The sequence below is a fragment of the Ictalurus punctatus genome, chromosome 18 (genome assembly GCF_001660625.3).
Source record: "Ictalurus punctatus breed USDA103 chromosome 18, Coco_2.0, whole genome shotgun sequence".
Lineage (NCBI taxonomy): Eukaryota > Metazoa > Chordata > Actinopteri > Siluriformes > Ictaluridae > Ictalurus > Ictalurus punctatus.
Genome location: NC_030433.2, coordinates 2,236,712 through 2,257,666, shown reverse-complemented (window position 1 = coordinate 2,257,666; position 20,955 = coordinate 2,236,712). Strand labels below are relative to the sequence as shown.

Genomic DNA, 20,955 nt, shown 5'->3' with positions numbered 1-20,955 from the left:
CATCCAGGAAGTCACGAAAGAGCCAAGGACAACATCAAAAGGACCTACAGGCCTCTCTTGCATCAATAAAAGTCACTGTTCATGACTCGACTATCAGAAAGACACTGAGCAAAAATGGCATCCATGGAAGAGTGGTGAGGTGAAAACCACCGCTAACCCTGAAGAACATCTCATCTGTTCAGCTAATCTGAATTTTGCCAAAACACACCGTAATGATCCTCAAACCTTTTGGGAGAATGTTCTATGGTTATATATATATATAAAATGTGTGTGTGTGTGCGTTTCAGACCTAAGAAAAAACTTTGAGCAGGAGCCACAGGGGACAGAGGTGCCAATTAAAGGCATGATCGTCCTCCACTGTCGTCCTCCAGAGGGAGTTCCTCAAGCTGAGGTTAGTTAAACAAACACTGAAAACATACAAATAAATAAAGCCACACCCACAAGTTTGTTGTAGTATAATTGTATAAATCTTTTATCCAGGGACTAGTTTAGTCCCACTGGTAAATAGAAAATAATCTGACCATTTTATCTCACTCACTTCATATTAAATAAGCATGTAGGGTGTTTCTTTTTCTTCTTCTATTTTTTAAAAGTACGACCTCATATCCATTTTCCATTTTTAATGGTTTGCACTGTTCCAAATGGAGCACTGAGATAGCATGCAGTGTCTTGTTTTCCTTTTCTATTTTTGTCTTTTTCTTTTTATCTTTTCTCTCTCTTTTTTTTTTTTTTAAATATCCACCATATGACTTCTATGCTGTAGTCTAAAATGTCTTCACAAAAAGGGTTAGTGGCTAAGAGCTGGTCTGTGTTGTCATGATAAGGGAGGTGAACTGATTTATTCAGCGACATTCTGAGAATGATACGCTCTCTCATTTTCTCTTTGTCTTCCTGTCGCTCTCTTTTAGGGTTGTAAGGACAGAATGTTTCACCCCTGTCATGTAACACTGAAAATTACTTTCACTTGCGCTCTCTTTCTTCTTCTTTTTTTTTGGTTACATTTAGCTTCTCATTAACTTTTCACTGGTTTGAGTGGAACATGAAGGTGTGTGGGTGTGATTTATAGCACGTGACACTAATTCCCAACCACATCTCGCACCTGCAGTCTCTGTTACAGATCGCTTGTATGTGCAATTTAGTTAAGCAAGGCCATGAGGGCGAAAAAAAAATCGAGGTCGCTCTCTAAGTTCTCAAATGCATAAAATTGCATGTTTTGGAGTAATGTGTACTCTCCTCTAAAGATAACGTAAAGGATGAATGGAGTACACTTCATAGCATACTTTATCTCTCATTAAAGCAAACTCTATAGAGATGCTTACATTACTCAGAACACACACCTCCCATGGCATTATTGAGAGCAAGAGAACTCATAAGTGGATATTAAAGGCTCGTCACACCAGCCCCAGCATTTGGAGGAGAGTACACATTAATCTAAACATGGACACAACCTGGGTTTATTCGTTTGAGAACCCACTATACAAAAATTGAAAGCATGAGTAAAGTAAATTGTACACACATATTGCGATTTTGTATCTCATGCTTGTTAGATTAAGTTGTGCGCGTAAAATTTAAAAGAGGGGGAAGAGAAAGATTTATTTTTGTGGCGTCTCCAGAGCTCCATACTCTGTCTTGCTTTCTGTCTCGTTCCTTTCTTTGTCTATGCTGAGGGGACAAGTAATGATCTCTGGCTTTTTGTTATAATAAACAATAACATGTAATCCATGAACAAAATTGGGGGGGGGGGACCCAGACTCATCAACAATCTAAACAAGAGGGTATAAAAAGACAAACTACTCAAAAGCCTAACACAGAACAGGTGAACACATTAGGGTAGACAAGCAATGACAGGACAGGGCTAGAACAGAAAAAAAAAAATGCACATGGAAAAGTCAACAAAAGTGAACTCAAGACAAGTGAAATGAGATCAGAGTTTGTTGTGCTCAATAGCACAGGAGTAACATGCAGAGCCTGAGCTCAGGATCGAACCATTGACCCTAGACTGTAGAGAGTAACTTGGTGTATAATTCTAAAAATCAGACCTTTTAATTATACTTATAATTCACATTTACATTTTCCGACTTTTTGTTCCTAGTTTCAAAAATACCAGGTGTTGAGATTTCAAATGTCACACCCCCTGTTGTGCTGTTCCACCCACATCAGTGAACATGCTTTTATTTCTGGCTAGCATGCTGATTAGCAATATGCAGGCGTTATGCCAGCAAATCAAGCTTTCACTTGCACAAAGAGACCATCATGTTTTCCCCCTTATTCTCATGTTCAGTTTTCTTCTTGTATTTGATTTAAAAAAAAAAAAAAAAAAAACTAAATAATGTGTGTTGTGTTAGTGAGTACAGGCCAATATAGCCTCAGAGGTTGGAAGCGATGTCTCTCTGTCATGGAATTATGTCCCTGAGAGCAGGCAGTTCTGCTAGCAGTGGGAGATCAGATAGAAAAGTGATAACATCTACTTCACTTCTCACATGAACAAAGCTGTGGAGAACAGAGAGAGTTTAATATGAGGAAAGTTATGTGCTACATGGCAGACCCATGTCAACATTGGCAACATGTATTAAGGACGACCATACTGAGAAAGGGCTGGTCCGAGGTTCTCCAGAGTAAAATCCCTAGTGTTGAATTAACACCCAGAGTGTCTATATGAGTCCAATGGACTTATATAAACACTGAAGGGTGTGAATTCAACACTGTGGGTGTTAAATCAACACCGGTGATTTTCCTGTGTCCAGTTTCATGCAAATGATTCGACGTGGTTGTAAAAGTTAATTGGTGAAAATGTGTCGTCTTTTCAATGAGGATTTCTACTGTATTTCTTATGACAATAGCTCATACATTGTGCCTTCTAGAAGCGCTGCTTTTAGTTTGGTGATGTCAGGCATAAAATCTTCAGCAGCAGGGGAGCTAAGCAACTGAAATGCCTGAATTACAGCAGGGACAGATTCTCAGCGTGGATATGTGTACATCTTGGCACAGCTTAAAAAGGTTTTAGAAAAGTGGTATAACTCATTTTCTAATAATAATGATTTAACGTTTTCAAATAAGTATGTTGATTTCACCAAATTGCACAGATCGAGTTGTAAGACTTAAAGCATTTAACTAGATTTTTTTGAGCATTTAAATTATATATATATATATATATATGATTGATTAAAGAATGACACATCATGCACTTTATTTTTTTATACAGTAGCTACATTGTGAAATGTCCATGAAATAGGTTTTTATAACTTATGTTATGACAGCTGTAAACAGCCATGACGTCACCAGCCATTTTTTCGTTCTCTTAAAGTTAATAAGACAAAAAAAAAAAAACAACAACATTAAGTTACAGCTTTATGGCTTTGTTACAAAGTGGTGACACTGGAGACTCCTTCCAAGAACAGAAAACGTCACCATGTCAATGATTAAACATGGTTTTAATCTGGTTTATGGAACGTCTATATAAATCCATACTCTAACCCTAACCCTAAGTCCCTTTGTAATTGTTACTATAGAAATGATATTGTATTAGAATGAGCTCATGCAGTCAAACTATCATCAGAGCTGCTGCTATAGAAAATTAATCAACATAACACCTTCTGAAGAGTCAGAATTGAACGTTCAATAGTGCAGCAGTATAATTCTTTTAATCTTTACATCCCTCTTGTTATCCCTCTTCCAAATTGGACAAAAGCATGACGTAAATTGTCTCTCTTTTTCTATCTGTCTTTCTTTACAAGATCGTGCGGATGCTGCACTGGGAATCACAGTGTGGCACAGTCATCAATAATTTATCCTCTAGTGCAAACCCAGGATAATACAACCAGACCAGAATAAGCTTTGAGTCGGATCTTTCTGATATTTCCGCAGTGGTGGAAAGAGTATAAAGGACACTGACTTTAGTAAAAAAAAATAAAAAATTTTTTCAAAATACAGATATTGTAGGAACTCACTTGAGTAAAAGAAAAAGTAGTCACTTTTACTCAAGTAAGAGTAAAAAAATAAATAAATAAACTAAATGAGTAATTACTTTACAAATTACTTTTTTTTTTACTTCTCTAAAATTAACACAACTAATGAAAAGATCTGAGAAATGAGAAATGGATTTTTGAACAATTATTTTAAGTGACCTCTAGTAAACACGGCCTTGATATACTCAACAATATATAAAGAAAGGCAACATTAGCTGGCTAGCTACCTTAGCCTAATGCTAATGTCACAAACATTAGTACATAAAGTACTAAAAGACCAACCAGCTTGCTAGGCTTTAGCTAATGTTAATTCATACAGTACATGCTATATACAGCTACATAGAGTGTTAACAACAACAGCAACTATTATTATTATTATTATTATTATTATTATTATTATTATTATTATTATTATTATTATTATTACTATTCAGGTCATGGCGCTGAAGAGGCCTACATAGTTTTGTGTAAGTGCGCAAAGTCGTTGCTGAGATACAGCCTCACTTCCTGTTTGCTGGCTGTATATTCAAACCATTTGGAGTAGTCAAAATTCTTTTGATAAATTTTGTGAGGCTTACTCTGAAGATGACAAAATGTGTAGGAGTAGTAGCAACGGCAAAAAATCTGCGGAAAATCTAATTAGGGGCAAATTGACGTCATAGGGTGCGTTGAACTCGTCTTGACCCAGGGAACCCTTTTAAATGTTGGACACTCGGTTCAAAAGTTATGACCATAAATGCACTTACAAATTAGGCCAAAATCTGACCCAATGGAGGCGCTAGAGCATTGGCAGCATTTGGCCCAAATTTGATCAGCATGTTCGTTAGACCCCAATCAGTGTGCCACAACTTTTTACCAGATTGTTCTATAGGCTGGCACATATAGCCTAGACAGAAGAAGAAGAGTAAGAACAACAAAACATAGAATAACCATAGGGTGCCTATGCACCTTTGGTGCTTGGCCCTATAATAATAATAATAATAATAATAATAATAATAATAATAATAATAATAATCATAGAAAGTTTCATTTCTATAGCACCAAGGTTGATTTGCAATTACAAGAAACAAACAAACAGAAAAAAACAGAAACACAGACTCCTTCAAAAGCTGCTCATAGTTACACTGGTATATCCCACACAGCCTGTACAGCCACAATGCCACACTGCTTGGCAACACCGTGCCATGGATACATCATTGCACAGAGTGCTGAGCAGTCCCGAGCCCATTCAGAGTGATCACACAAACTCTCTGCCAAGATGTAAGCAACAGGCACACCGTAGTCAATAATGATCGTGCAGGCAGGGTCCAAGGCCTTAATATTGGGTCTGGAGCTCCGCCAAAACCGGCAGCCGAAGAAAAGAAAAGCAAAAGATCAGGTGAGAAATTGCAACCAAAATGTGCACAGTGTACTCTCAACTGAAAGCAGAAAAAGAGTATCACTATAGCAGATATAGCTAACACAACAGGCAATTGCTACAGAACATCAAAGTGAACTCTTAAGTTTAATACAGAACTTTCATACTGTAAAACATCATAAGACCTGGCTAGCTAGTCTAGCTCAATCAGCTAGCTGATGAGTAACCTGAACATCTTTCTGCAGTGGGGATGTGTTTGAGCAGGTTGATACCTGATAAAATTGGGTCAGGGATGCTCATCTGTCTACACTGTCTCAGACATTGCTGCTTTCGTTTTAGGATTTGGTGCCTGACATATAGACACAGGAAACAGTCTCATTTTTATTGCGTCTAGAAATTTAATTATTGAAAATTTACATATACTTTTAATTGGTTTATAGTCTTCTGGGTTTAAATGTATTTTTGTACACGGTAAATAGTAACGTAACAGTAACAATACCATAATAATACCATAACAGCTGATCATGTACTTAAGTACTGTAACAAGCACATGTAATTATCCACCCCCTGCTTTCCTGACATGCTTTCCTTACACTTTGTTCAACAACCCTACTGCATGATTTTCTACAGCAAGCGTGATGGAAGTCTGTGGATACAGCTTTTGGATCTCTTTCGCAGTGAAAGGATGATGAGGAATGAAAAATATAGCCTGAAGACACACAGCTGGGATGTAACATTCACGCTTTTTGCTATCCTTAGGTTTGACCAGTTTCCCAGTATGCCAGAAACCAGGTCTCTGACTGTCCTTGCCAGCTGAAAACAGAAAATTTAGCTAAATGTGCCATCTGTCGTGTTGGAAACAGTGCCCAAATGACTGCTGGGTATTAGTTTTGTTTTTTTTTAGGGGGGGTACTGCCACTGGGGCTAATCAACAGTCACTAGAGCCAACATGGCACCTTTTTGTCAAGAGAAAGTCTGTCTCTGTGAGTACAAGCCAGATCCTGCTACTAAAATGGAAATGTAGCCAAAATGGTTTATCGCGTTCATTGTGAGGGGGTGAACACGGCAAATAGCGCCGATCAGTGGTTACCAGAACCAATGTTAGCTTTACTTTCAAGAGAAAAGGCTCTCTGTTTGAATGGTAGACATGGATAGCTTCCAGAATGGCTTCCTTTATGGGTTGGTCAGGGAAAACATGGCTACTTCTGTAATCAGAGACTAAAGGTTGATGAAATAAAAAGGATGGAACCATAATCACTTCCTGTCTGGTTGAGGCATACTATGTTACACAGCTAAATGAGAATCGATTTTAGCTCAGATGGAGAGTTCAAGAAATATCACCAGATAATCGATCATATACGTCTCTGACCCTTACGGCTAAATTGCTTTTCTCTTGAAAATGCAAACAATTGCGTTCGCCAGTGTAATTTTTTTTTATTATTATTTAAAAAAGGTCATCAACTCCACTCTGGTAAGAATATTTTGTTTGTTTTTGGCACGTTCTGACCTTTTATTATTTTTTCTCTCTCTCTCTCTGTTAAAAGACAGTTGTGTTGATTGTTATCGTCTGAGTCATGAGATCAACACTGATGAATAATAAGCTTAGCATAATGAAAACTGATATGCCAGTGCGGAAATTACAGTGCCATATTATCTGTCACCTTAGAGATGACTACGCTCACTCATGATGAGGAAGAAGAAAAAAAAATATCCCAAGAACAGATTTCTGTGTGTAATGTAATTAATCATTCTGTCTGATTTGGCAAAAACAGTTTGTAATTGTTTACGTCATGAACATCTGAGGAGGATGAAGTAGTAGAGGATGTAAGAATACATCAAAAACCTGTCGAAGTTCATTTCTTTAATGTGGGTTTGGTGAAAATCATCATGGCATTTTTACACATGGATGTGAATAGCAGCAAAAATTATATAAAGGGACATCACCCAAACTGGGACTTAATTGAGCAAGGCGCAGACCTGTAATTGCTTTCCTGTCACTTTCACTTCCCCTATGAATGAATCTAGATGGATTCCAGCTTCAGAATGACAATATTATGAGCTGTTGTACCTGACACGAATTGTATTGATCTGTTTGGCTATGTGCCTTGTTTCAGTGCCAAGGTTAGCACCGATTCCTTTATGCTAACTTTCATACAAGTCACCAAAGAGCTGTCAATGTCTCACTTCACTTTACTTATGATGATGCAACCATAACCTGTAACAGTTTCCAGCATCTCCTTGCCTTAATCTCTCTGTGTCTCTGCTACTTGAAAGCCATTTTGGCCATCAACCCAATTGCTCTGGGTGCTTTGAGATTCGGTTTGATCCTTGTGCAATCCCATAGGTTAGATATTCTCTCTTACTCCTAAACAGCTGCAACCTCAGATCTCGACTCTTTCATCTTCATGTGGGACATCAAAGCTGTAGAGATCTCTGAGGGCTATATGGCTAGTAGTATCTGTGGAAGAATTAACCCTGAATTCTCAGCTGTATTACCAGGTGTCTAAAAGCTGCTTTAGTTGCATGTTTGTTGGTTGCGTCTTCACAGTGCAAGGCTTTAATTTGAATGAATGTGGCACTTAGAAAAAGTGCAATTTCTTTTATTCCCTGGGTACAAAGAAGGGACGGAATTCCTCCATTTCGGTCTTCTCATCAGCCCATCATCAGCCTCTCAAAGGACCCACAAAGACCTCAAAAACAGGTCATGAATACAAAACGCAGAAAGAGCGAGTGTGTGTGTGAGAGAGAGAGACCTTGCCACCAAATTAGAAAGAGTGTTTTCCTCAGATTAGTTGTAGAGTAGTTGTACAGGAATAGAGAAATGAATTGAGATGTCATATCACAGCAAACCAGTGACTACATTTCCCATACTGTGGCCTACAAACATGGCCGCCATGGACGGCAATTCCCAGAACACTTACATTCATTCTAATCACACACACCTGCATCAAATTCACAGCACTCACAACCACAGTATGAAGAGACTGTTTGAGTATTTAGTGTTATCACCGTGCCAAGCGTTTGTTCCCGGTTCCTAGTTTTGTTTCATGTTCGTTGATCTTGCTTCTTGTTTCTCGTTCTCGATTCTTGTCTTGCCCTATTTATGCTTGTTTGACAATCGCCTGACCCATTGCCTGTTCTTGACCTCACTATTGTTTCATGTTTTGGATTTCTCCAGGACTTTTGGAGTGGAACTCAGAAAAGAGTGAAATTGAAAGCTTGTGAGAAAAGAGTTTTCTCTGGCCATCAAACAGGGCACAAAACACATTTTTCCACTCACAAGATGACAGTTGAAATATCGATCCTTCTATCTTCATTGTTATCTAAAACCTCAGAGAGAGAGAGAGAGAGAGAGAGAGAGAGGAAGAGGAGGAGTGAGAGAATGTCTTTGCTTGTATCTGATTATTTGTGACCTCAGAATTCTCTCTCACAGGACAAAGACTTGAAAACATCCTCACCAATCCTCTCCAAAGTCACAATGTTTTTACTACTCAAAACATACACTCATAAATCAGCGGGTGAGAGGCCAGCTGTGGGAGTGTAATAAATCAATTGCAGCTGGACATAACTTCACCTCTGCACTCAAATCAAGAGCAGTGGAAATCCTCATACGCTCCTTAAACTACAAATTCTAACCTGAGTCACCCGAAATACTCTTCTCATGTCAAGTGTTCAGCAGACGTCTTTTTTTTTTTAATCTCTTTCTCTTTATCTCTGTCAGTATGTTTCTGATGGAATGATACTGATGTCTTGATTCATGGTGGATTCTGCTGCAAATGTCTCTGCCTCTCTGCTAGTTACTGTACAGTTGCTAATTTGCTTCATTAATTGCACCAGGTGTGCTTGAGCTGGAACACATGAAATTCCTGAACTGGCTAGGGGTAGAAAATGCACTAAATATCCGGACGGGGCAGAAAAAGGAAGCTATTAACGGCTGCAACCAGATTTCTGAGAAGGCAGGTTGTGAATAATCCTCGAGTGAGTGCATAAGACCTGTAGCAAGACTTGGTGGCAACTGGCACTGAGGTTTCAATGAGCACAGTAAGGCGCGTACTAAACGCAAAAGGATTCCATGCCAGAACTCCAAGACATACACCACTACTGACCCAAAAGCACAAGAAAAGTCGGCTCAAAATCATATAAATAAGCCACAGAAGCTTTGGGATTCTGTTCTGTGGAGCGATTAAACTTTTTGGCACGATGGATCAGCGATATGTCTGGAGAAGAAAGAACACTCTGTCCACAGTCAACCACGGTGGTGGCTCGGTGGTGCTCTGGGGCTGCTTTGCATCCTCTAGCAATGGAAACCTGCAGCGTGTGGAAGGCGAGATGGATTCATTGAAGTATCCGGAAATTCTAGGAGAAATCGTCATGCCATCTGTGAGGAAGCTGAAGCTTGGGCGTTATTTGACCTTCCAACAGGACCAAGGCTTGGTTGCAGAGGAAGTCCTGGAAGATTCTACAGGGCTATCACAGTCACCTGACTTGAATCCCATAGAAAATCTCTCTTGGGATTTGAAGAAGGTGGTTGCAGCACGCAAACCCAAGAATATTACTGAACTAGAGGCTATTGCTCATGAGGAATTGGCCAAGATTCCTCAGGAACGCTGCCAGAAGCTATACATCTTGTTTGCAGCAGGTCATAACAGCAAAAGGGTGCTCTACTAAGTACTAAAGATGCTTGCCATGAAGGGGTTGAATCATTTTAAAACTGAAGAAATTTAGGGAAACCACTTGAAGCATTCGTCGTATTGAACTATTTCAATAGACTATGTATTTATAGGCCGTGTGTGTTTGTGATTTGGATCAGGTGTGCATGATTAGAACGTGGTTGACTGTGCATGTGAGGAGTGTTGTGCTGGGGATTGTAGTCCATAGCAGCCATGTTTGTAGGTCCTGGTGTGTTCTGGGAAGTGGAGTTTCTGGTGCCATCTCTTCTGCAGGTAAGTGATGTACAAGCACCTTGCCATCCACATGATGTAAAAGAAACCGTGATTCATCAGACCAGGTCACCTTCTTTTATCTCACAATGGTCCAGTCATGATGCTCACATGCAAATTGTAGGTGCTTGTAGCAGTAGACAGGGGTCAGCATGGGTACTGTGACCGGTCTACAGCTAAGCAACCCCATACGCATCAAGCTGTAATCCACTGTGTGTTGCAAATGCACTGACACCTTTCTATCATAGCCAGCATTAGTTTTCTAAGCAATGTCTGCTACAGTGGCACTTCTGTGGGATCAGCAGTTCACCAGTTGTCCTTCCTTGGACCACTTATGGTAGGTACTAACCACTGCATACCGGAAACACCCCATTTTGGAGATGCTGTGACACAGTCTAGCCATCACAATTTGGTGCATGTCAAAGTTTCTCATATCCTTACGCTTGCCCATTTGCCCGGTTTCCAGCACATCAACTTTGAGAACTGACTGTTCACTTGCTGCCTAATATACCCCACCCTTTGACAGGTGCCAATGTAACGAGATAATCAATGTATTTCACATCACCTGACGGTACTTTTAATGCTATGGCTGATCAGTGTATATAAAATTTAATTGCTTTTGTTTAAGCAACTCCATTTTCTGTATGAGCCCGAATCAGACTGATTGATGACGTAAGCAGAATATAGTAATTTTTCTTTAATTGCTAGTCTATTGTTAGATGATCGTCATAAAATCTGGCATGAAGAACATGTCATTGCACAGTTTGTTATAGAATTCAACCAAACTTTTAATGGAATTAAGTCGTACAGTGTGACAAGTATTAATCTTAAAGGAATGCTTTTATATTTCTCTTTCTTTTTTTAGGTGGAATGGCTGAAGAACGATGAACCAGTCAGCACACTCGTTGACACTAATTTTGACACGCAAGCAAATCGCAACCTGATTATTAAAGAAGCACGACTCTCAGACTCAGGAAATTACACTTGTGTAGCCAGCAACATTGTGGCTAGAAGACGTAGTGCCTCAGCTACTGTTATTGTTTATGGTGAGTTGAAAGGCTTGTTCCACATACAACTTTCCATTTAATTTCCATTCAAATGTTTAACAAAAATAATTATGACAAGAAGATGTAAATGGATTCATGTCTTTCCATGAACTACTTTAATGAAGTGGAGCAGCAAATACACATAGTAATAGACAGACTATAACACACTCACTACATTGGTGTATATTTTAAAAGCCTGTTTCTCCTCGTTGATCTATTTGCTGTAGGGAAAATTAGCTTTTCCTTATGTTAGATTGAGCTAAAAATGGGGGATATATTAGAGCCATATTTCAATAGCTCAATATCAACTATACGTCCACCGTGGCCACCAGTAATAATATCCCGATGTTAAACACAAATTATGAGCACAGTAACATGATTGGACAAATTAAGACAATAAATCATAAAAATAGACAAGAGACACTTGCTATTAAAATCAGACTTTATTAAACTATACTAATACACAGAAACTAGTCTAACACATGAGCACACACACACACAAACAAGGAGGTGAAAATAGCTTTGATGGAGAATGAATGGCTCCCAAGTTTTAACACCATACAAGTTCTTAGACCTCACCGGAACAAATCAACAATTAATTTAATTTTTGCTCCATTTTAGAAGGGCTCTATTAAATACACCAGCTTGGACTGAGACCTGGAGGTGCTTACTTCCGTTTCCAGTTGGTGGGGATTCATCAGAGGTCTGGTTGCTTTTGAGCGGCGTCTAGGACAAGCAATCAGAAGGGTGAATAGGGTGGAGTCTTGTAGGCTTGGCAGCGGTTCTTCTGGTTCTTTCATGACTAGAGTTAGGAAGCTTTGCAGGAACCGGTTCACTCAGACATTGATTGCAGAGCCCTCTTGCAGATGGAAGTTGAAGAGAGAACTCCTGAAGATGTAGGTTGACGAGGGCTCTTGAAGCTGTTGTTAGTTGATGAGGACTCCTTGAAGATGTTGACTGGGGAATACCCTTGGTAGAAGAGGATTCATTGTTTCCATGGTGTCCAAGGGTTTTAATTTTTCCGAGCTGGGCGGAACCTGAAAGGTTTTGCTCCAATCAGCATGAAGTTGAGGCGGAGTGTAGCTACATTCTCCACCCATGACTTTACTCAGTCCATTGTCTTTGTGGTCACATAATTTCATGCCTTCAATTTTCTTCTTTTTATAGAGTGTGGAACAAACTTTTAGTCCCAGTTGCTGGTACCTATATTTAACGTTCTACTCGATTTTCCTTATTTTTATCTTTCAGGAAATCACTCAAGGAACACACACATACCAAATAAGACATATGGTGGCCGCTGTTAACATATTACTAATAATTAATCACACACCAATATGCATAATCAATCATACTCATGCAGATTAAACATTCAAATGTCTAAATGCAACTTTGGGGTCACAAGCATGATAATTACAGGGTAACATATAGAAAAAATAGGCAACTTCAGTTGTATTATTCTTGCAGTCCTTGGTCTTTTAGAATATATGAAGTGTCCTGATGTAGGTGGAATGGCCAGTGTGATAAAGACTGTGATAAAGACTGTGAACTGGGTAAAAGAACAACGGGCCTCGTCAGTGTTGATTGTCCTTGGGGCCTGTTTAGGTGAGTCACCCCCCTTTTCCCAAAGTTATCAGCTGAGGGACAGAGCTTTCATCTTGTAGGCCAACCACCACGTCTCGGCCAGTGGCCTAGATCAATGAGTTTTAAGAGAGGTTTGCTAATCTGTGAGGGATCATCCATTATTCAGAGGACAGTGAGAACCCAGCATATCAGCCATGAGCTGTAATTGGCTTGGTGCCCCAAAGTCTGCACACATACGCCCATGATTTGAGGCTTATGTGATGGGTGATCTTGTGCTTATCTTATGCTTAAGATCTTATGCTTAGGATCTTGTGCGCTGAGGTCCTACAATGATAATACTGGTTATAAATTATAATCTGTGGCATGCTCCATGGCAGATCTGTCTCCTTTTTCAAACCGCTAACAGTTTAATCTAAAGGCAATTAAAGGCATGATGGGAAAAAAAAAGGTTATGTATCTATGAGAACTTGCATCAGATTGGTTTTGATCAGCTGTCCAAACAGCACATCTAATGAGTTAATGATCCATTCACCTGATGCATAGCCATGCTTTACAGACTTCAAGCACCATTAGACTAAGTCTTCTGGTGTATATTTTAAAGCAGCTGTTAGCTAATGCAAGCCTGACTGAGTACAGTGATGGCTTCAGACCTGAGCTGTCACTACTTGCTAGATTGAGCAAAACAAGCTCTTAGTGGGCAGGTGAGACATCTTTTCTTTTCTTTTTTTTTCTTTTTCTCAATTATTTCCACAGATAAAAGGGTAATCCTAAAATACATGGCAATACTGTTCTGCAAAAATGAACAGCTTTGGCAATGTTCATTCTCTGAATGAGACAGACACTGTTTCTAGTGTAGCATTTATCAGTCTTAGCAATAGACATAAAAAACTCTCTATTGTTCTTTATTTACTTAGTATGGCCTTCTTTTGCGAGAGTAACTAGGCCTTAAAGTATTTTTGCCAAGAAAAATAAAATCTTTCAGTTATTAAAAGATTGATACTTGGAATTGGATGGTTCTGAGTTAATGTTTTAAAATGTGCTATATACAGTACATGACACTGAATATATGAGTTATAAAGATACTCTTTTTAAAAAGATTTTTTTTTAAATCAAAGACAATTTGGGGGAAAAAAGAACTCAAGATTTAAAATGTTATTTACATGACTAAATACACAGTATGTGTAAGAATTTCTACACTAAAGTGTTGCATATCAAAGGTTTAAAATGTTGTAGATTTAATTAGTTTTAATGACAAACTGTTTCATAACATCAAGATTCTTTTTTACACTGGCGGCTCATCCATAGGGGCAGAGCTTCACCATTTTTATATCAGCACTTCAACAAATATTTATCCTGATTAATAATTAATTAGTCCTGATTCACAACTTCATACATTTAAAATTCTGTTGAAATATTAAGTACATCTTTTGAGTTACCAACAATTTTTAAAATGTTGCATTTTCCAATGATTTATTTGCATTTCTATATGTTGCCCAATCGTGTAACACCACAGAGTTCTTTTTGCACCTAGTGGACAAAAAGGGGAACTACAACAATTTCCATACGGGCAAGAGTTTTTTCATGCTCACTCTATAAACAGTTTCAGTGAAGGAGAAGGAATGGACAGGACGGTTAATGAGTGGGTTGTCAAATTCAAATTAAAAAATACTATGTAGCTGTTAAGATTCTGTTTCATAGCAAATAATCAGAATGAAATCAAATCAATTTTGCCAACATCTACATGCATGTATAATGTGTCTGTGATGTACAGAACCATTGCGATTCTGTTTGATTGTAAGATATGTTGCAACGATTGGGAGAGGGAAAGGGGATAATGTCCAAAATGAACAGAAATATGTGTGAAATACATATTTGTCCATGCAAAAGCTGGGGAAAATAAGAAAAAATGTCTCTCCCTTGTCCCATGCCCAAATTATTTGGGCTAGTGTCAGGTCTTTTATGTTGTTTTTGAGATGGACTTGGGCTGGAAATTTTGCTGAAACCTGTCAACACACTTGAGGGTATGACTAAAGCTAAAACTGCTCAAAAAGCGCTGCTGGAATATACGCCGGATGACTGTATGTCGTTGACTCTCAACTATCTGTTATGCTGTTACCCGAAAAAATCACTAGACTGTAGAGTGTAGCATATGCAGTAAAGCATACGTCAAGCGTGATAGCCTCTCAGCGTAATTCTGTCTGAAGCTGTGTCATTATTAATGTCATCCTGCCCCACCAAATTCTGTCTAAGACATAATCTTCCTTTCCAATTTTTAACTAATGTTTTTAGGTTTATTTTATTATGAGAGCCAGCAAATGACAGCATAATTTCATAGATGAAATCACAAGTCCCCACATTATGTTCCATTTTCTTCATTAAGTCTTCAAAAAGACCGTCAGTAAACAAATGTCCACGTGCATGTGACAGAGCTTGCCATTCTGTGGCGATCGGCTAGCTCATCATGTAAGGATATAATAATGTATCTTTCCTATGCCATTATTATCTCACTTGTCTATCTCTCCTTTTAGTGAATGGAGGGTGGTCATCATGGTCTGAATGGTCAGACTGCAGTGTGCCGTGTGGCCGGGGTTTTGTGAAACGCACGCGCACATGCACCAATCCGGCGCCACTGAATGGAGGAGCATTCTGTGAAGGTATTTCAATACAGAAGAGCAGCTGCTCCTCACCCTGTCCAGGTGAGCTGTGATGTCAGTGTGGTGTGTATTTCCGTCAAAAAATCCCAGACACAACATCATTTCCTATATCCGTGTAGACAAACATAGACAGATATAAAATAGCACAGACAGACAGGATATTTATAAAAGGAATAAAAACAACTAGAACGATCAAAGGTTAACCCTTTACTGCATGGTGTTGCCAAATGGCAACAATTAATTTATCTCTAGTTTTTCAATAGTCAATAATACAAAACTACTATTTTCCTATGTAACTGGAAAAGGAGGGCTTTACCTTTGACATAACAAAAAAAAACATTACATTTTTTTGTCGCCATATGGCAACAACACGCAGTAATGGAACTGTGGCATGTGCATTCATGAATTGAAACAGGCCTACATTGCAAAAAAGACATTAAGCTTCTCTAAAATTATATTTGCTTTTTTTTTTCTTTTCTTTTTTGCATCGGAGTAAAAAAAAAAAAACGGTTGTCATTTCAGACATAGTGCAAGTGCACCTTATGTTCTAAATATTATGTTTCGAGAGAAATAATTAAAAAGATACTTCACCCAAAACATGTTTGGATCTAATGTTTGTACGGATTTTGGGTGAGAAAAATCCATCCACATACAGTACTGTGATAAAGTATTTGCCCACGTATTGAAAAAGTATTTGATTCGTCTCTCTATTAGGTAATGCATTTTGAAGGCATAAGCTGACTTTACTGAAGCAATCGTGTCGTGATTTGGGTCGTGTTGCACACTAGGTGCGTCATCATTTAGCTCCTATATTTTATTGTAATGAAATGAGGATTTATCAGCTGGGAGAAAAGAAAAACATGGGAATGAGATGTTATGCTGTGAGCTGAAGGTACGGTATGTAAACGTTGTGGGATTGAACATGGAGAGGCAAAGGAAGTGTTTGGAGAACAGAACCAAAATGAGTAGTGTTTGTGTGAGTAATATTGAAGGCTTGTGTATGTGTCTGTGTGTGTGTAGTGGATGGTGGCTGGTCCGGGTGGTCTCTCTGGTCTGTGTGCAGATCAGAGTGTGAACGTTGGCGAGATAGAGAGTGTGTAAACCCAGAGCCCAAACATGGAGGGAAGGTGTGTGACGGAAGTGCGCTCGACACAGAGAACTGCACTGGCGATCTGTGTACTCAAGGCGAGTCTTCTACATCTTCACTTTCCTCCTCATTATAATCAAACGGTTTATCTGTAAAATAGAATTTAATTTCTAACTAACATTTGTTCGTGGAGCATTGCATCCGCTTATCAATATGGTGTGTGTGTGTGTGTTTTGGTGCATGTCTTTGTTAATTTGCAGATAAAAAGCTCCTGCATGATTTGAAGGTTCCTCAAGGTAAGACTTCCTTCGTGGTTATTGAAGACAGGATGTAATTGCGTAAACTCAGTATGCATTTTATTTTGGGAAATGCAAGAAGCATCTTTGAAATCCATAGAAGGGGTCAGAGTAGAGGTAGATAACAAGATACAGAAGCGAAATTTAAAAAAAAAAAAACACACACACACGAGTAGTGTCAAATCTAGGAAACAATGGAAGCAGAGAACAAGGCATGGATTTAGTGGGAAAAAGCACAAAAAGGAGGAACTTTACTTTACAAGGAGGAACCGAAACAAAAATAATCAAGGTAAGACACAGAACAGGTGAACACATTAGGGTAATCGGTAAACAAAAATGTCGGGGTTATAAATTTTCAATCCGTTTATTCGCATCAGCCTGTAAATTAAAAAATCAACGCATCGTGCGACAGGCCACGTACACACACGTTTCACGGCAAACGAGAGAGCACGCCTGCGTCCCAAACCGCGTACTTGCCTCCTATATAGTAGGCGAGATACATATATTTCAGCTACTATATAGTAGGTAAGTGCGCGGTTTGGGACGCGGCCCACGGCATCAAGCGGTCGTGTATTTGCACGTACGGCACGACTAATCATTAACCGCACTTCGTAAAATGAAAAATAAAAATACCCAGAACTGTATACGGTCCCATCAACTCTATGTTGATACGTGAAATTCTGGAGGGAACGTAGGACGGCGTGGCGCGGGGACGTAATGACGTGTGCCGTTAATCGATTTATGTTCTAGAACACGTAACACAGGAACGTGAAAGGAATATTCTAAAAGCGACTCATGTAAACACCTTAATCAGAATATTGCCTTATGGTCAATAACTAGATTATTGCTGTCCATGTAAACGTAGTCAGTGTTGCTGTTTGTGTTTAGTGTAGGTTTAAATTCCTCTTCAATTCCTCATATTACCACATGATCATTTCTTGCTCTTCAACCAGAAATATGCTGATATGCTGATAAATATGCTAATCATAGTTTAAGAATCAAAGCCGGAGTTAGCAAAAAAAGTTGATAACCAACGTCACGGTACCAGTAAAGCCTAATAGGATCGGTTTGGTTTTGCCAACTTGAAACTAATCCCGTAACCCTGAGTTTCTTCAACTACCTTCATGTAAAATACTATGAGGGGAAGTTTATGACATGGTTTTGGATTTTTTGGGGGGTTTTTTTTGTCTTGTGCGACTTCACGCCTTAGTGGGGGAAAAAAAAGCATTTTCAGAAGGTTCTGGAATATCACACTTTCACACTTGTGGCAAAATTTCCAAACACGAGTTATGCGTGTTACGGAAGTGTTATGAAAATAAAATCATTTTGTGTATTTCTATGTCTTTTGGGGAAAAACAGTTTGGTACAAACCAGATGGAGTAGCACGCTAACCTAAACCCACGCTAGAGAATAAAAAGACACGGATCAGGAGAACAGAGGGCTCTATGCACTCACTCTTGCCAGATATAACGAGTTTAAAATACAGAATTACGGAGGGGGGGGGTGGAAACACGCCAACATCTCCGGTTGGTCACTCTCGACTCACAACCGCGAGTTCTCTAGCTCGGCATCATTATCCACAACAAGGAAAAATTGGCTGGAGTTACAGTCCCTTCACGTTGTTTCATGTGTGAACTGGTGCACGACATATGCAAATTTCCTGTCAAATCTGACCAACACCCCTAACCCAGAGCTACCAGTGTAACTTTTACCAAAATTACAGTGCCTACCGTCTAAAAATCCTCAAAATCAATAATTAGTATGTTTGTGTCTGTCTATCTATCGGCCTATCAGCTGAGGCAGAGGTCAGCAGTGATGTGGCGCTATACTCAGGCCTGGGAGGAGGTGCAGTCGCTGTGGTGATACTGATCGTCATCGTGACACTCTATAGGCGGAGCCACAGTGAGTGCGGTGTTGACGCTATCGACGCTTCTGTACTCACTGGAGGATTCCAGTCCTTCAGCTTTAAGAGCAACACACAGGGTGAGACCATGACTTATTAACTTTGTTTATTGATTGATTGATTATTGAAGACATCATTTAGGAAGAACTCTGTCTAACTACACATTTAAGCTACGTAAAGCTACAGGCCATACCATTTAGTATACAGGTTGGGATGCGACCAAAATATACGCGCTAGCTGATTGGAAGCGCAAGGAGAATAAAATAACTTTACAGCGCACGTCAATATGACTGTTAATGGTTTACGTTCGGCATTCTGGCACAAATCTCACGTGTGGGTGGGGCTTAACAGCGATTTTACTCTCAGTGGCTAGTGAGATTTGGATCAACAGCTCGAGTGTCCAGCTAACGTCATTGATGATGATTTGCTAGCTTCCATTGGTGATTTGCTTCCAAACTATAAACTTAAATGAATCGAGCGCTCATTTTCGATTTGTATGACGCAACACAACAAAAACACGGCCTTTTATGTATGTTAATGTTGTCTTAACATTGTTTGTGTCACTGCAGGATAATAGTGCTCTAAATGGCAGTTTTCAGAAACACTAGCAAAGCTCTTCACTGTGTAGCTGTACACACACACACACACACATACACACACACTGCTCTAAGTTTCTCTATTCTATTCTCCCAGTAGGAGGGAATGATGTTGATGGAGTTCTATAATGGAGTTTGTTTACTGAAGCAGCAGAAGAACATACTGTACAGCACACGCATACACACACACTTACAGTAAAATCCACTATCAAGCACAAAACAGTACTAACCTTTACTACACACACACACACACACACACACACCATTAGATTCCACCACCATCAGCACAAACAGTAAACTTCACTGCCATCCATATACACCCAGACACACGCTAAACTGTGCCAAACTGTGCCATCATCATACTCAGACACACACTCACACACACCTTTAAAATCTACCACCTGCTCTTCTAAAGTGGTTCAGGTGGTAGAGCGGGTCGTCCACTAATCGTAGGGCTGGCGGTTCGATTCCCGGCCCACGTGACTCCACATGCCGAAGTGTCCTTGGGCGAGACACTGAACCCCAAGTTGCTCCCGATGGCAGGTTAGAGCCTTTCATGGCAGCTCTGCCACCATTGGTATGTGAGTGTGTGTGTGAATGGTGGAATGAGATAAAAGCGCCATTTAAAATGTATGTATTGTCATCACACAGGTGCACTGTGAATCTCTACCACCAATAAAACTACACTTTACTGCCATCGACCTGTTTATAATGCACGCAGACGCAGAAATACACACACCGCCAAATCCCTCCGCCACAGCTTCTGTTCACAGTTATATAGTTCATCGAGCCATTAAACTCTACTGCTATCACACATACACAAACATAAGCACACATGTCTTACTGCCATTGTAAGAACCTTCCACTTATATAAGGAAATAATTCATGCTAAGCCTACACCTCATCTTATCCTCAACTTCTGCACCCACAAGGAAATCTTCTTACATCCTCAATATCCATCCATCCATCAATTTTCCGTACCACGTATCCTAAATAGGGTTGCAGGGAGCCTATCCCGGGGGACACCCTGGACAGGGTGCCAACCCATCGGCGCATAACTTAATTTATGGACTTTAATGTTGTGGATTCTTTATATTTGCAGGGTTCTTGAGTTAACACTGACGTCTGGTGAAAATTTCGTGCGAATAGCCTGATTGGAAATATATTTAATGAAAAAAAATGTCGATGCGTTCAATACTTATTCCCCCCCACTGTATAAGAATAGAAGATATTAGAGCAAAGGGAAGAAAAACAAAAATACCGCAACAGTAACAACAAAAAGAGACTAGAAAAAGTGTGCATCAACCACTGGCATGTGTCAGACCTACAAAACTATGTGAACCAGATAACTTCATAAGATCATCAACTCTTGCAGATGTCTCTTAGGCTGTGATGATGAATCTCTCTCTCTCTCTCTCTCTCTCTCTCACACACACACACACACAGTAAACATGCCTCTCAGTGTGCTGTGCCCAGATTTCTGGCAAAACACTGAAGTGTCTGGCTGAGAAGATGTAGCTTGGGGATGAT

At 39.5% G+C, this 20,955-nt stretch overlaps 1 protein-coding gene across 1 annotated transcript in view; it reads left to right on the top strand.

Annotated features, from left to right (window-relative positions):
- Positions 1-20,955, top strand: part of unc5da (unc-5 netrin receptor Da) — a 68,193-nt gene that overhangs the window by 33,135 nt on the left and 14,103 nt on the right. Inside the window, exons 4-9 of the mRNA XM_053687959.1 lie at positions 288-391; positions 11,128-11,308; positions 15,418-15,585; positions 16,564-16,728; positions 16,891-16,926; positions 18,721-18,909. Coding sequence (XP_053543934.1) covers positions 288-391; positions 11,128-11,308; positions 15,418-15,585; positions 16,564-16,728; positions 16,891-16,926; positions 18,721-18,909 — 843 coding nt within the window. The remainder of the gene's footprint in view (positions 1-287; positions 392-11,127; positions 11,309-15,417; positions 15,586-16,563; positions 16,729-16,890; positions 16,927-18,720; positions 18,910-20,955) is intronic.